We start from the raw sequence: 13,801 nt of genomic DNA on the forward strand, positions 1-13,801 counted from the left end.
AGAGCGGAGCCAGACAACACGTAGTGCGAGATGCAGGCGGAGAGCAAGGCACGGCCGAGGAGACCACGCTACCGGGGTTTCTCTCGGTTCACGTGGCTCGACCAGCTCAGATCAGCTCCCTCTGCCTGTTCGCCCGGAGCACAGAGAATCTCACCCCATGCTCTGTCCTATCCAATTAGAATGACACAGTTTGGAGTTTGGCCTCGTCTAATTGGGCACCCGGTCTGCAGCGCTGGGCTCCAACTGAGAAGCGTGTGCTGAGCTTTCTACTACCCTCGCAAAACAGCTGCCTGGCCTGGCATAAGCTCTGACAAGTATAGAATCTGAATGAGCTACAAGGACAGTGACATAAAGTGCCAATATTCCTGACAAGAGAAATCGCCAAGATTCATACGGACACGTAAATTCGTGAGTGGGGAGAAAAGATAAAGTTACCTATTGTGTTTTTGTCTTTGACTATATGCTGTACTGTAACATACTATATAACTCTATCGTATTGTTTTGCTAGGTTATCACCATAATAATTGATTACTATAATAACATTATTATTTGGTTTGCTACACTACCCACAGTGTTTAAGCTAGAGACACAGTACAACCTTTAAAACGTTCAGTGAGTACAATGTGTTTTAGATATCTTTTATACTTTTTTATATAATGTCAACTCTTTACACTTCTAAATAAAATGGAGCTGATGTTTCCATAGCATGCGTGCTATGTTTCAATTGTGCAAGGTTGTATACTGCTTTAACTTTGACTTCTGAATTTCCAATCCAGTTTTATTTTTTATTTAGTTATTTGTTCTCCATTATTCCTTGTCCTCAGCTCAAAGGTGTTTTTCCTTCTAAACATTATTCTTTTTGAATAGGGAATCCATTTGCTCTCTGCAGTTACATTACCTGCAAAACCAATGTTAAATTTAGCCAATATCTTTGGCCAGTTTTCCGGATCAAGGGGTACAGTGCAGTGGCTTGTTGGGACAAAAGTACCAGAGGCCCTCCAAAAACTACTGCAGGGGTTTTCCAACACTCTCTTGGACAGTTTCCCGGATACAGATTAAGCCTGGCCCCAGACTACATAGCTTGATCAATGGAGAATCCGCAATCCACAACTTGAATCAGTCAGTTGATCTTTCCATTAAAATTACATTAACATAATACACTGTGTGTAAATACACTGTCCTATTTGCATTTGTAATGGGAACTTTTCTGCCGACTAGACAAGGCAGAAAACATGCAGTGTGACCTACTGCCCTGTTGTTCTGAGCAGTAGGTGTAGATGTTTGGCTATCTTGCTTGTTTAATTTGTAACCTATTAACTCTTTTTATGAACTAAAGTTAACTGATTCCAATAGAACAAAAAGTGACTTTACTCACATGAATTACTAAATCAATCCTGAGATGCCTAGCTAAAGCGAATGTGACTTATCCCAAAATCTATATTATGTTATTTGACATGTCAAAGTGTTAACTGACACGTTATGTTTGACTAGCTAGCCAACTAATGTTGCTGACTTAAATAACTAGTGAGCTAATTTGAGTTTTCGTATATTAGCAGCTGCCCCCTCTTACAAGTGGCTACAGTGTATTCAGGCCTACTTCTTCAGTGTATTCCTGCTAACTGCTGCAGTGAATTCCTGCTAACTGCTGCAGTGTATTCCTGCTAACTGCTGCAGTGTATTCCCGCTAACTGCTGCAGTGTATTCCCGCTAACTGCTGCAGTGTATTCCCGCTAACTGCTGCAGTGTATTCCTGCTAACTGCTCCAGTGAATTCCTGCTAACTGCTGCAGTGTATTCCCGCTAACTGCTGCAGTGTATTCCCGCTAACTGCTGCAGTGTATTCCTGCTAACTGCTCCAGGGAATTCCTGCTAACTGCTGCAGTGTATTCCCGCTAACTGCTGCCGTGTATTCCCGCTAACTGCTGTCGTGTATTCCCGCTAACTGCTGCCGTGTATTCCTGCTAGCTGCCATAGTTGAATGGTGTCTGTGGCAAAAGTGTCCCACAATACCTTGTAAGGTGGCAGTTTATAATTTACCCCTGGTTAACATCGCGAAACACTGTTGCAAACAAGTCTTGTTAACTGAAAACAGAAGTTACGAGCTTGACTTACAGGTGCAGGCCGAGTCTGGAGAGTCGCTGTCGGCGCGGTAAAATCCGCTCTGGCAGGGGCAGACGTTGGCGCCCCTCGTGCTGGTGCGACTGTTGGGGGGGCAGGGGTAACAGGAACCCTCTCCTGGTTTGTATTTGAATGACCCGGGGGTGCACGCTACAAGGGAAAGGGCGTAATCCAAAGGTGGCGCCGTTAGAATGTCAGTCAAGCCCAAAGTTGAACCAAGGCTGATGTCATAGGACTACATCAGTCCAGTATAAAGGAACAATACCTAACTCTTGGTCAGGGGTACTTTTAGATAAGATAGAGAAGACAAGAGTCCGTTTAAAGCCAAACATCACATCAGGGACCAGACTGTCTCTGTCCGTGCAGTGTTGAAATATGGGTCAGAATAACTAACTCTTCTTAAAGGGGAAGGTCTATTTAGTCGGCCCAAATACTTCATACATTTACATTTCCATCATCACACTGAAGGGATATCAATCCTGGAGACGACTGACAGGCAAATGAAGAGTAAAAGATGAAGATGCCGGGATGACAATAGATTGCTCCTGTCTAGCTAACAGGGATTGAGGATGCTATTCAAAGATTAGGATACACGTGAGTCCATCGCTCAGTATTCAGTCGGGGCTTAGGACTCGCTGCTTCAACACCTAATTCAAGAAGCGGGTCCAAAAGCATACAAGTCATCAATCAAGTTCAACTACGGTACAGGGATATTACCTTACAATGTGTTTAGCATTAGTGCAGTGTTTCAGATAGGCCTTCCCTGAATGGAAGGTCTATACCCGATCAAATCAATCTCCAACTTCATTAGAGGAAATATCATTAAAAGGCTACAATTAAGCGCCTATTTAGAATACAACAATTGTCGTGAAACCAATTTTATTTAAATAACATTAACATAAAAAATAAATCCAATTTTCGATTCACACTGGCTCACTCGCTGTGCCACAGGCGAAACGCACGGGACTTGGAAGGCCTTAAAATCTCACTGACAATGTTGTTTACCTGATAACTAACACGGCGTTCTCCGTCGAAATAAGAGCTGTTGCTGGTGACAGTAGAATCATTTTGGTGTTAGTGTGAGATATTTCTAGATGCCCCCCCCCCCCCCCCAAAAAAATGCTGCTTCTGTTAATGGAGCTGAAAGCACCGGAATCCTTACATCATTCCTTATTTAACTCCAACATACATTGAGCGAAACGTCGTCTTTAGATCTCAGTAGCCGCGGGGAGCCTTGTTCGGGAAAAAGTGCTCCACTTTACCTCGGAAGGTAGCATGCAAGAATTGCCATTTTCATCCATTTCACTCAACAACAACAAAAAAAAAAGCCAGTATCGCCGACGCAAATTTGGCAGTCACGTCTCGTTCATCTTAATATAACTGCTGGAGGTTAAAAAACGAAATAGGATTTGCATTGAACGAAGGGTTAAGGAGATTTACACTAAAAGGTTGTAAATAGCACTTAGGAAGTAGACTTTACTTTTACCTTTCCCACGATCCTTAAGTGTGGAGTAAAACCGTAGCTCCCACTGACATCTGTCCTATCAGCGTGACGGCTCGTAAAACCTAGCTGGGCGGGTGGGTGTGATTAACTAGTCCGGCTAAGTGGTTTTCCTGTTTGAACTTAGTCTATGTCCTGATTTTCTGGAATGCCACTTTCAGTGAAATTAGAGCTTTAATGATCCACGTTCTCACTCCGAAGCTGTGTAATAAATAGCAGAGATAACGCAAAAATGTGTTTCAGCCCTCCTAACTCAACAGGGACCTCTGGCCCCCCGACACACTCAGGAAACGCTCTTCTGATTTATGTGTGTCCTATTATACACTGCGTCGACGTGTTCTTTCGTTTATTTGTTTTGTTTCTCGAGGAGAAGTGCCTCATCACCTGAGTCCTGCGCTTTAATACATTAACCTCCTAGGAGGGCATGCCCATTTGTCTTTCTCTCCAGTACCGGAACGAAACGTGGCCCTTATTGGCCCTCTCTCTCCCCGCTGCTCCCCCTCTCTGTCTGGCCCTGCACTCACTCGCTAATTTTCTTTCTCCCTCTGGCCCAAAATACTTCTACCCTCTCTCTTTCTCTCTCTCTTTGCCCCCCCCCTTCCTCGGCCCACCCTCTCTCTCCCACTCCCTCTTTCTCTCGTCAGAGGTAAGAAATTAAACATCCCGGTGATTAATGGTGAGGGGTGGCAGTGTTGGCTCACGGTGGTCTGAGCAGTGTTAATGAGTGCAGCCGTCTGTAGATTAACTAACGGCAGGGAGACCATACAGGAAATTACACTTCCTCTGCCTCGCCACCGCCTGCCACTGCCTGAAACCTCTGGAGAGCCTTTTATCAGGAGTCGACGGCAGGCTTTTAACCTTGAGCCGCAAAATGGCGATAAATGAGCTCTCAGGCGCGTGTTACTCGCCGTTATTTGCCGTTTCTCACACCCAGGTGAGGAGAGGAGAAGTGAGGAGACGAGAGGAAACGAGAGGAGAGGAGACGAGAGGAGAAATGAGGAGAGGAGAGGTGACGAGAGGAGAGGAAATGAGAAGAGAAGTGAGGAGAGGAGAGGTGAAGAGAGGAGAGGAAACGAGACGAGAGGAGACGAGAGGAGAAGTGAGGAGAGGAGACGAGAGGAGAAAGGCAGGATGTTTTTTTTTGTAAATGCTCCTCATTTTGGCTTGTACAATGGCCAATTCACGGCTCTTTCTGTCTTTCTCTCGCTTCATCTCTCCTTCCCCCTCCTCATTTCTGCTCTCACAATCTTTTCTCTCGCAATCTCTCTCTCACTCTCCCACCCACTATGTTAGCTCCCTCCACTCACAGTCATTGTCCTTCCCCACCATCCCAGTCCGCCTTTCCTTCCAATCATCCTCTCTCTTTCTCTCTCACTCAATATTTGTATGCCGCTGCTTTTCCGCAACAGCTCATTAATGCAAACGCTCCACCCTCCTCCACCCTTCATTCATGCGCCAGACAATACGTACAGAGAGGGTGGTGCAGACCGGTGTCACACACGCACTGAACATTATAAACAGGCTTCAGTTGAGCATTAACAAACTCACACTCTAGTCAAAAGGCCGCCGACTCACCCTGGCACTGAGTGTCGGTCGTGGCCGGCTCAAACCCGGGATTGCAGGTGCAGGACCCGACCGGAACCATCCACTCGCCGTCCCCGTTGCAGTACAACTTCAGCGGGAAGGACACCTCCTGCGCGTTGGGCACACACGCCCCCGGGGCGATGACCAGGGAGGTGGCCTCAGCCCCGGTGGCGGTCTCTGGAAAGACGGCAAAGTTGGCGATGGTTGTCGAGCACTTCTTGAAGAAAACCCGCACGGAAATCAGCGACATGCAAGCCCCCAGGTCCTGGAAGGCCAGGTAGAAGCCGGTCTTTGACAGAGGGCCAAAGCTTCGCACTTTGGTGTTGATCCTGCCCGCCTCCAGGAGGGAGAAACTCTCGTCCGGGGCGACTGTGTCCACCTTCACGTAAGGGCTCTCCCTCCACGCGGGACTGCTGCCTGTGGCCGTGTCGCCGTCCGACTCGTAGTAGAACAGGTTAAAGGTCTCCTTGCAGGAGCCGGGGATGTTGGGAATACTGGCACAGTCCCGCACCGAGAACTTGAGCTCCACATAGATACGCAGCACGCCCCTGCGTGGAATGAAGTCCGTCCTCAGCCAGTTGTTCTGGTTGGGCTCGCGCACGTTGCACACCTGGTAAGTCCTGATGGGGCTCATGGAGTCGTCGTAGCCGCTGACCTCCTCCCACTGCGGGACGACAGAGACAAGGGCTGTGACCCGGGTTGGAAAGAACCGCTCGTATTATCAGGACATGGGTAAAACCAGCCGTTTCCTGTTAAAATCGTTAGCTCCACCCGATTTAACGGTCCCGTTTCGGGGTGAAAATCCCCGGCCGGCTGCCACCAGAGTCGGTGAAAATAAATAGCGTTCGACCGCACACGCCATCGTTCCTCAAAAAAAGGTAGCCTATTCCTTTCCGGGAAATACATGTTTTCCAAATGCCCCAGTAATTTAGCAGGTGCTGCTATTGGAAGTGATTAAGGGGCATGTATGCAAGGGGTCTGTCGTATTTCACCTCACTCTGTTTAGAAAGCAACCCGTGTTTATTTATTAAGGGGACAATTCCAATGAAACGGCATCTTGCTGATTGCATCCCGGATAGATTTGCGCATATACCATTCAAGTGGCATATTTCAAGTGGAACATTTCCCAGGCCTACTCTTCAGCCCACAAGGAGTATTTTTGCATGCAATGAAACATGGTCAGTATACCTAATTAAGTCGAGCAGTCAATGAATCATTTCACAGCACTTAGCTTTAACAGCATTCTAACTATGATAGGGTTTCCTACAGTCAGCATATTCAAACTATTTTCACCAGTTCATACAATCAGATGTCTTCTACACCAAATATATTTTACATTATTATAATATAGGCAGAACTACCTATAGGAAGGAGTCAAATAGCTACCTATTAACAAGATTACATCCATGATTAACCATGATCCATGAGAGACTGGGATATTAGCAGATTTTTGTCCAAGGAAATAATCATCTCTTCCGAGAAGTTAATCTTTAGATTTTAACAACTCAACCTGAATAATTAATTTCCATTGCTAACGAGGGCTCCAAACACTGATCAATTTAACAGGAGGGACAGAGTGAGTCATTCAATATGGCCGGCGTACGCGCGCATACGATTTATGCCAAAAGTCCAGGAGCCAGTATCGCACACCATAAATCAAGTGCTCACATCGCCGCGACACCTCGCAAGTATGATAATTGCACCTGGACAAAAACATATGGGCTTGTCACGCATTTTAAGAGGGCCGCCTTGGCCTTGTGACGTATGACTTCCTCTGTGTGAACCTGCCGAAAGGCTGTAGAGCAGGCTGGACTGCCCGAGATTGTTGCCATGGCAACCCATCGTCTCCACTGACTGACTTTGCGCTCACGTACCAAAGACAAATTACATGTCAAACTGTTAGCATGGGGGTCAAATTCAGGTTTTTTTTGGGGGGGGGGGATTTACTTTCTCACCATTCTTACGAGGGGAAATGATCAGCTGGAAAACACATCCCCAGCCTCCGGGTGTCCTCATTTTTATGGTACACATTTTGCAATTCTTCAGCTTGGGTGGCTTACAGACATGTGTGTGGTGGATCTACACATGTGTACAAACTATGAGAATGGGTTAGAGGTGAGTTGTTGGTGGTTTGCTTTGTGGAATATTTTAAGGAATCGTATTTTAATGTTTTTAGGGAGATTTTGGGGGGTTTTGAGTTCTAAGTATCCTAATCCTGGAGAAACTTAGTGAAAACTTAAATGTCAAACTCAAACTGCTTAAAGGTGCATGTTTCTCATTTGTTTTATAGCAACCAAGAAAACAAACAGAGACTTTGTAAACAGAGTTATAAAACAGTGGGACATCTATTAACTAGCAGATGGAACAAATGCTGGGGAATACTGCATACACACCACATATAACATACACACACACATCTCACACACACACATTCATCGCACACACACACATCACACACACACTTGCAAACATACATCACACACACACACACACATCACACACACACACTCGCAAATATACATCACCCACACACACTTGAACACATACATCACACACACACACACACACACTCACCCCACTCTCAGGAAACGTGGTCCAGGCCAGTTCTGTGGTGGCCCACTTGCTGTCCATCAGTGTTTCTGCATATCAAGAACACAAGTGTTTGTTAACCTAGGAGACGTTATGCTCAAACACTGTAGCTGTTAATTAGTGGTGGGTTACATGAGCTTAGAGACCAACAACAACAACAACAACAACAACAACAACATCAACAACAACAACAACATCAACAAAAATAATTTGAAAACCTTTTCTCTGTACCTGGGATCAATCTTATCATAAGGGAGCGAGTCCAATGTCATACATTCTATGAACACAGACACATTTAAGAAAGCACTGCAAAATAAAGATCCAAATTCTCTTTAATCTAATATTATTATAATTGGTGTAATGGTAATGCTAGTGGAAAACAACATAGCAAAATACACACACAAAAGAATCTACACAGAGGTGAAAGGCAATCACGTTGATGCATAAAGCCAGATCCGGAAGGACTGGGAGATTTTTTTACTGAACTGCAGCAATAATATTATCAGAAAAGAAAGTGCAGCCTTTTGATATCACTTAAAATGTAGACTTGGAGAAAATGTTTTATCCTCTTGGTCAACGGCAGAAAAAAAATCACATAAAATCGAATTTCACAGCTTTATTGCCAAGCGATATCGCAATGAATCACCAAGCACTCCTGGGCGCAGACATAGTGGATTCTCCTAAATGGTCACTTCGGTTCCTACAGCTCATTTTAAGAGAGAATGAAAATCTGTTTGTTCCTGCCTGGCAACAGGTTATGCTACCTTAAAGAAATAAGAACGTAGAGAATTAGTGGATTGGCGGCCATTATGACTGTACCCACAGAATCCAAGCAGGAAGTGAAACAGAATAAACACAGGAAGCAGGAGATGTACCCATCTATCTGTGCTCTGTCTGTACTGCAATATGTTGCATCACCCCAACTGTCATTACAACATTTGCATGAGCCAAATCAGTTAGCATAATTTGTATTAGCATTCTATATTACCATCGAAGGCTCCTTCCAGCAGGACAATGATTCTAAGCACTTCTCCAGAGTAACGCCAAAATGGCTCACTGAACACAGAATATAGCTTTTGCGAGGGCCTTTCCAGTCCCCTGACCTAAACCTTATTGAAAGCCTGTGGGAGGAGCGCAAGAGTAGAGTCCACATGCGAGGATCAAGGGCTCTGCAGGAAGGATCTGGAGAGATTCTGCAAAGATGTATGTCTCAGATCCCCTTCAATGTGTTCTTCCACCTCACAAAATAAAATCGGGGAATAACCATTGCTGTCATCTTGGCAATAGGGGGTGGATAATGCAATAAATGGTGCCAATAGCTGTAACAAACCTCTGAAGACACTTGTTTTCTTGATTAAGGATCAGCTTTTTCTTTCAAAATTTTTTTCTGAATTAAATGTAAGATGTATCCCAAATGTTAAGTGTAAGATCAAGCTGGGTTCCAATAATTCTGGAGACCACTGCTAGACAGACAGCTGGAAGAGCTTTGAACAAGAGCAGAATTGAAATAAATGCCAATAACAGTTCATCATTCATTGGACAATGAGAGCATTGACTGTCTTCGCATTTACCACCAGGCACATCCAAGGATCCAGGTAATTTCTTAGGCCTTCGATCTGCTTTGTGTGCCTTAAAGCAACAGAGACTCTACTAACGGAACTGTTCACAGATCTGATGGAGAATTAGCACATCTTACTCAACAGGCCTTGCTCTGACCAAGCGCACCTCTCCATGCACGAGCACACACATGAACGCGGCGTGTGGATCAGGGGTACCATCACACACACATGAACGCGCCGTGTGGATCAGGGGTACCATCACACACACATGAACGCGCCGCGTGGATCCGAGGCGGTTCACACACAGGCTTCGGACATGAGATGCAGGCCCAACACTAATACAAACATGCTTTTGCTGCGCCGAAAATGTGTTCTCTAGTGCCTCAAGTGTGAAAGTCTCTTCCTACGCCATCGCCCCCTACTACACACACAAAACTACTGGCAGTGGAGATGCCCCCCGGGGGCAAAAAAAACAAAAAAACAATTCTCAAATGGGGACTCACAGCATCTCATTCACCGCCCCTGGTATTTATTGTTTTTGATCACTGAAGCAAAATGTGCCTGTAACTCTGTACTTCTGCTGGAGGGAGCACACATGCTAATGTTTAATTCACTTTGTTGAGATTGGACGCTACGAAAGGAAGCCCACTCCTCGAATTAATTTGACACACACATCCACAAACGACGGAACATTTAAAGGGCCCAACATCTCTCCTCTGAGTGTGTCCATGACCTGATACACACAGGCATAGATGGGCATACAGTAAGACAAAAGAAAACACATTGATTCATACCGACCGGGTTCGGAGCAGCAAATCCAGAGTGCAAAGGCCTTCTCTGTGCGGCTGGTTTCTAAAACTAGACTGCATGCAAGCGCATCTTCCGAGTACAAAAACAACATGTGGAGATTTGATGTTCGAATTATGATGGACCACTTTAATCAAATCAAGCTGACCCTATTTCAACTTGCTTCTTCAGGCTATTGGCATCTGCGCCAATAGTTCAATTTAGAATAATGCAGTACATTATAATGTACAGATAAGAAAATCAAGAGAGCACATTACTGGAAATACATTAAATGTGTTAATATAAAGCACATTACTGGAAATACATTGAAAGTCATGTATAACTAGTCCTCTGTTTCTATGGAATGCAAAAGGTTATCTGAGCAAATGTATTTTCCATTACCATGAAAATAAAGTAGTCATCATTATGTTTAAAGGTTTGAAGTCAGCGAGTCTAATTTCGGTTGGTGACTAGGAGGTCAGTGCTTATGTCACCAACTAAACTCATGGACAAACCCCCCCCCCCCCCCCCCCCACACACACACACACACACACGCAAAATATATAAAATCAACTGACATACCTATATTGGAGAAAAATCCTAATTAAAACCAATACAAATCTGCCTATTGAATTCTTACATACATTCCAAAGGAACTCAAATTAAATCGGATTCATGACACTGGCACAAGAATTGAAAAAAAATACAAATGGATATCACCTGCCAGTTCAATAACCAAATTCCAACAAATCCTGACAGGAAGGAATAGACCCAACCAACCCCGAAACCCATGATGCACTCCCGCCACCGTCACCTCCACGCACCCCAAGAGGCCAGACATTAGTTAACAACCCTGGGTTGAGTAACATAAGTTGTTTGGGGGTGGGGGGGGGGGCAGTTAGGGAGGCTGGTACTTCTGCTGCTGCATTGATTTAGATGCTGACACCAGAATTGATGAGACACAACACTGGCTGGCATCCAGCAGAAGCAGATTGTACTCGGAGAGGGAAAGGCAGGCCAGGACGGGGACGGGGGGTGGGGGCGGGGAGGGGACGGGGGGTGGGGGGTGGGGGCGTTGGGAGAGAAGTAACCATTTGGTTAGGCCTAAATGGAGTTCCCTCAGGTTCAGGTTGGCTGAGCTTCAACGGTTCAGTCCGACCGTTCAGTGCCGTCCTCGTCAAATCACCCGACAATGTCAACGCCGTGGGTGAGAGTGCTCATAGCCGTTGGACAGACGGAAGCTACACGTCCTGCCGAGACGTGACGCCCGGCTACTGTAGACCGATACGGCTCCACCAGGGAAAACCGCCGGAGGCAACATGCTTGTGTGTGTCTTTGCCCTGTCGTTCTGTAGGCCCCGCGTCTGTCCAGTGACACCACCATCTAATGGCGTTGACACTGGCCGAGTGTGAGATCCTCTGGTGATTTGTTTGTGTGGGTTCCGGGGAGGAGTACACGGCAGCCAGGCGCTTTAAAACAAAAGGATGGCTTCGGGGTATCAGACGAATGGTTTCTTCCTACTTAAATGATGCACTACAGACTGTCTGGCCTCAAAGCGCATTACACTAAGCATGTTTTAGGCTATTTTGGACTCATGCCAATAGAATAAAACACATATGACATGCCTAAACACTATAACCTCCCTTTCAGTGTAATTAATGTCATGTTTACTTTGTGCGAACAATGGAGTGCTGGCTGTACAGTATTATGTCAAACGGAGGTTTTTATGGGCTTCCTTCAAGCTGCAACCCAGGACAAGCCTAGCTACTGGGTGTGACATCAGAGCAAAACGTACTTGACTACGGCGACAGGTATGCAGCGGAAAAGATCACACCGGAGTGTGACTCTAACGTGACACATGGGGGACCGAGAGCCCATGGGGCGTTCCTTCCCTTTGTGGTGAGAGCTGTAGCAAAAGCAACGTTGTAGTTGTATGGTTGTTATTGTTGTGTGTGTCAAGTGTGTTAATGTCAGCGATCGGTTCCATAAAAAAAACACAGCCTAGCGCCTGGTTACATTATTTGGGGCGATGCAATAAAAGGCGATATTTTAATAGAATCCAATATGAACGTCAATATTAATAATAGTGTCATATCAACCGATCGACTCTATCGTTTTTTTGGAGATATCTAACAGGACTTACTGGTTTTATATTAATCTACTATTACCATATGTCAACCTCTGATTAAAATAACAGCGTATTAATGTGACATTTAAACAGCAAAATACACACTTCATGTATACGTTCTATTTTTCTAAAATAACTGCGTTTATAGGACTTTATTACAGAGGCGTAAAAACAATACTAGTCTTCGGAAAACTCGACATTATCCTATGTGAAATAAAAGTTCAAACAAAAGACTGTAGGCTTGTAGGCCTGAATTAAGATGATTGCACATACCTTCAACTGCTATTACCACGGGAAGCACAAAGCTGCAAATCCACAGCAAGTAATCCATTGTCATAAACTAGGATCTTGCCACATGAATAAAGGTATATACTGGACCCATCGGACGGTTCCACACAACCCAGACGCTAAACAGCCAGAGTCACAGAACGATTTACAAGTCTTTTTATTCTCATGTCTTGAATTAGCGCAGGGAGAGAGAAAAAATCCATCCCACTACATCCAATCGCTGAAAGCAGTAATGAAGTACTTTTTGTTTTTCAATGAAACCATCGGGCAAATCCACGGAAAGGGCAAAGCTACAGAGCATTACAATGCGCTCTTTCTCTAACGCCTTTCTCGCGCTTTACGGGTGGCAAACCATTGTCCAAAAGCGCACCTGTGTCCTCGCACAATCGTCCAAAAAAAGATAACATCAATTTTTTTTCTGCAAAAACGCCGTAATCCACTTCGCTAACTCAGTTGTAGCTGTTGCTCCACAAGGAGTGTGCGTTGGAATGGCAATCGGGACAGCGGAGACAGAGGGGGCTGGGGGCGTACGGGTGAAGGAGTGGAAGGGGGGGTTGTCGGCTGTGGAGCGCGGAGCAGCTGCCCTCCTTGCTCTGCAAACATGCAAGTCACACCCCTCCTGAGATGCACAGAGAATGTCATGCAGCAGTATCAGAGAAAAAGCCTCGATTTACGCGGTGGTTCTGTTAATTCAAGCCTTGACCTGTCTCAATGCCTTCTCGATAGAAAACGAATTGTGTCTCGGTGACGAATGTCATAGCCAAGCTTTGTTTTGAAATGGCGAGATAGCGCCACCCGGGGGTTGTTAAGTGTTAATGCGGCCACTATGGATGTGATTTTAATTACGTACGGGGCCTTTTGAACGACCGTTTTATTAAAACATAACTCACTGTGCAGGTTAGTGGTTCCCAAACATTTTGGGGCAGAGGGCCCCTTAATAACAATTCGTCTGAGACCCCTCATAATTAGAAGCCCACTCATAAAAGAAGAAAAGATAATACTAATAATATGATTACTTTGACTTGGTCAGTCCATATCAAGCTCATATCTCTTGACACTACACATTTCTCAAGACACAGAACTAGGAAGTAGGCCAAGTGGTGTTCAATTACAAACTACAGGTGATTAGTGTAAAACCAGAATAGACACTGGATAGAAGTATTAGGTTAATTACTTGATTGTTGGGGTACGGCGGATATCAGCGTCCCAGGGACCGTCTGAACTGCTTGGTAATAATATTCTCATAAAT

General features: G+C 45.1%; 1 protein-coding gene across 1 annotated transcript in view; it reads right to left on the bottom strand.

Moving 5' to 3' along the window:
• Nucleotides 1-13,260, bottom strand: part of ephb3a (eph receptor B3a) — a 34,076-nt gene extending 20,816 nt beyond the window's left edge. Inside the window, exons 1-4 of the mRNA XM_013133207.3 lie at nucleotides 12,538-13,260; nucleotides 7,777-7,841; nucleotides 5,194-5,866; nucleotides 2,112-2,267 (exon numbers count right to left, since the gene is read on the bottom strand). Of these exons, the coding sequence (XP_012988661.1) occupies nucleotides 2,112-2,267; nucleotides 5,194-5,866; nucleotides 7,777-7,841; nucleotides 12,538-12,601 (958 nt within the window). The 5' untranslated portion in view covers nucleotides 12,602-13,260. The remainder of the gene's footprint in view (nucleotides 1-2,111; nucleotides 2,268-5,193; nucleotides 5,867-7,776; nucleotides 7,842-12,537) is intronic.
• Nucleotides 13,261-13,801: the final 541 nt, after the last annotated feature.

Source organism: Esox lucius, chromosome 3 (assembly GCF_011004845.1).
Source record: "Esox lucius isolate fEsoLuc1 chromosome 3, fEsoLuc1.pri, whole genome shotgun sequence".
Taxonomy (NCBI): domain Eukaryota; kingdom Metazoa; phylum Chordata; class Actinopteri; order Esociformes; family Esocidae; genus Esox; species Esox lucius.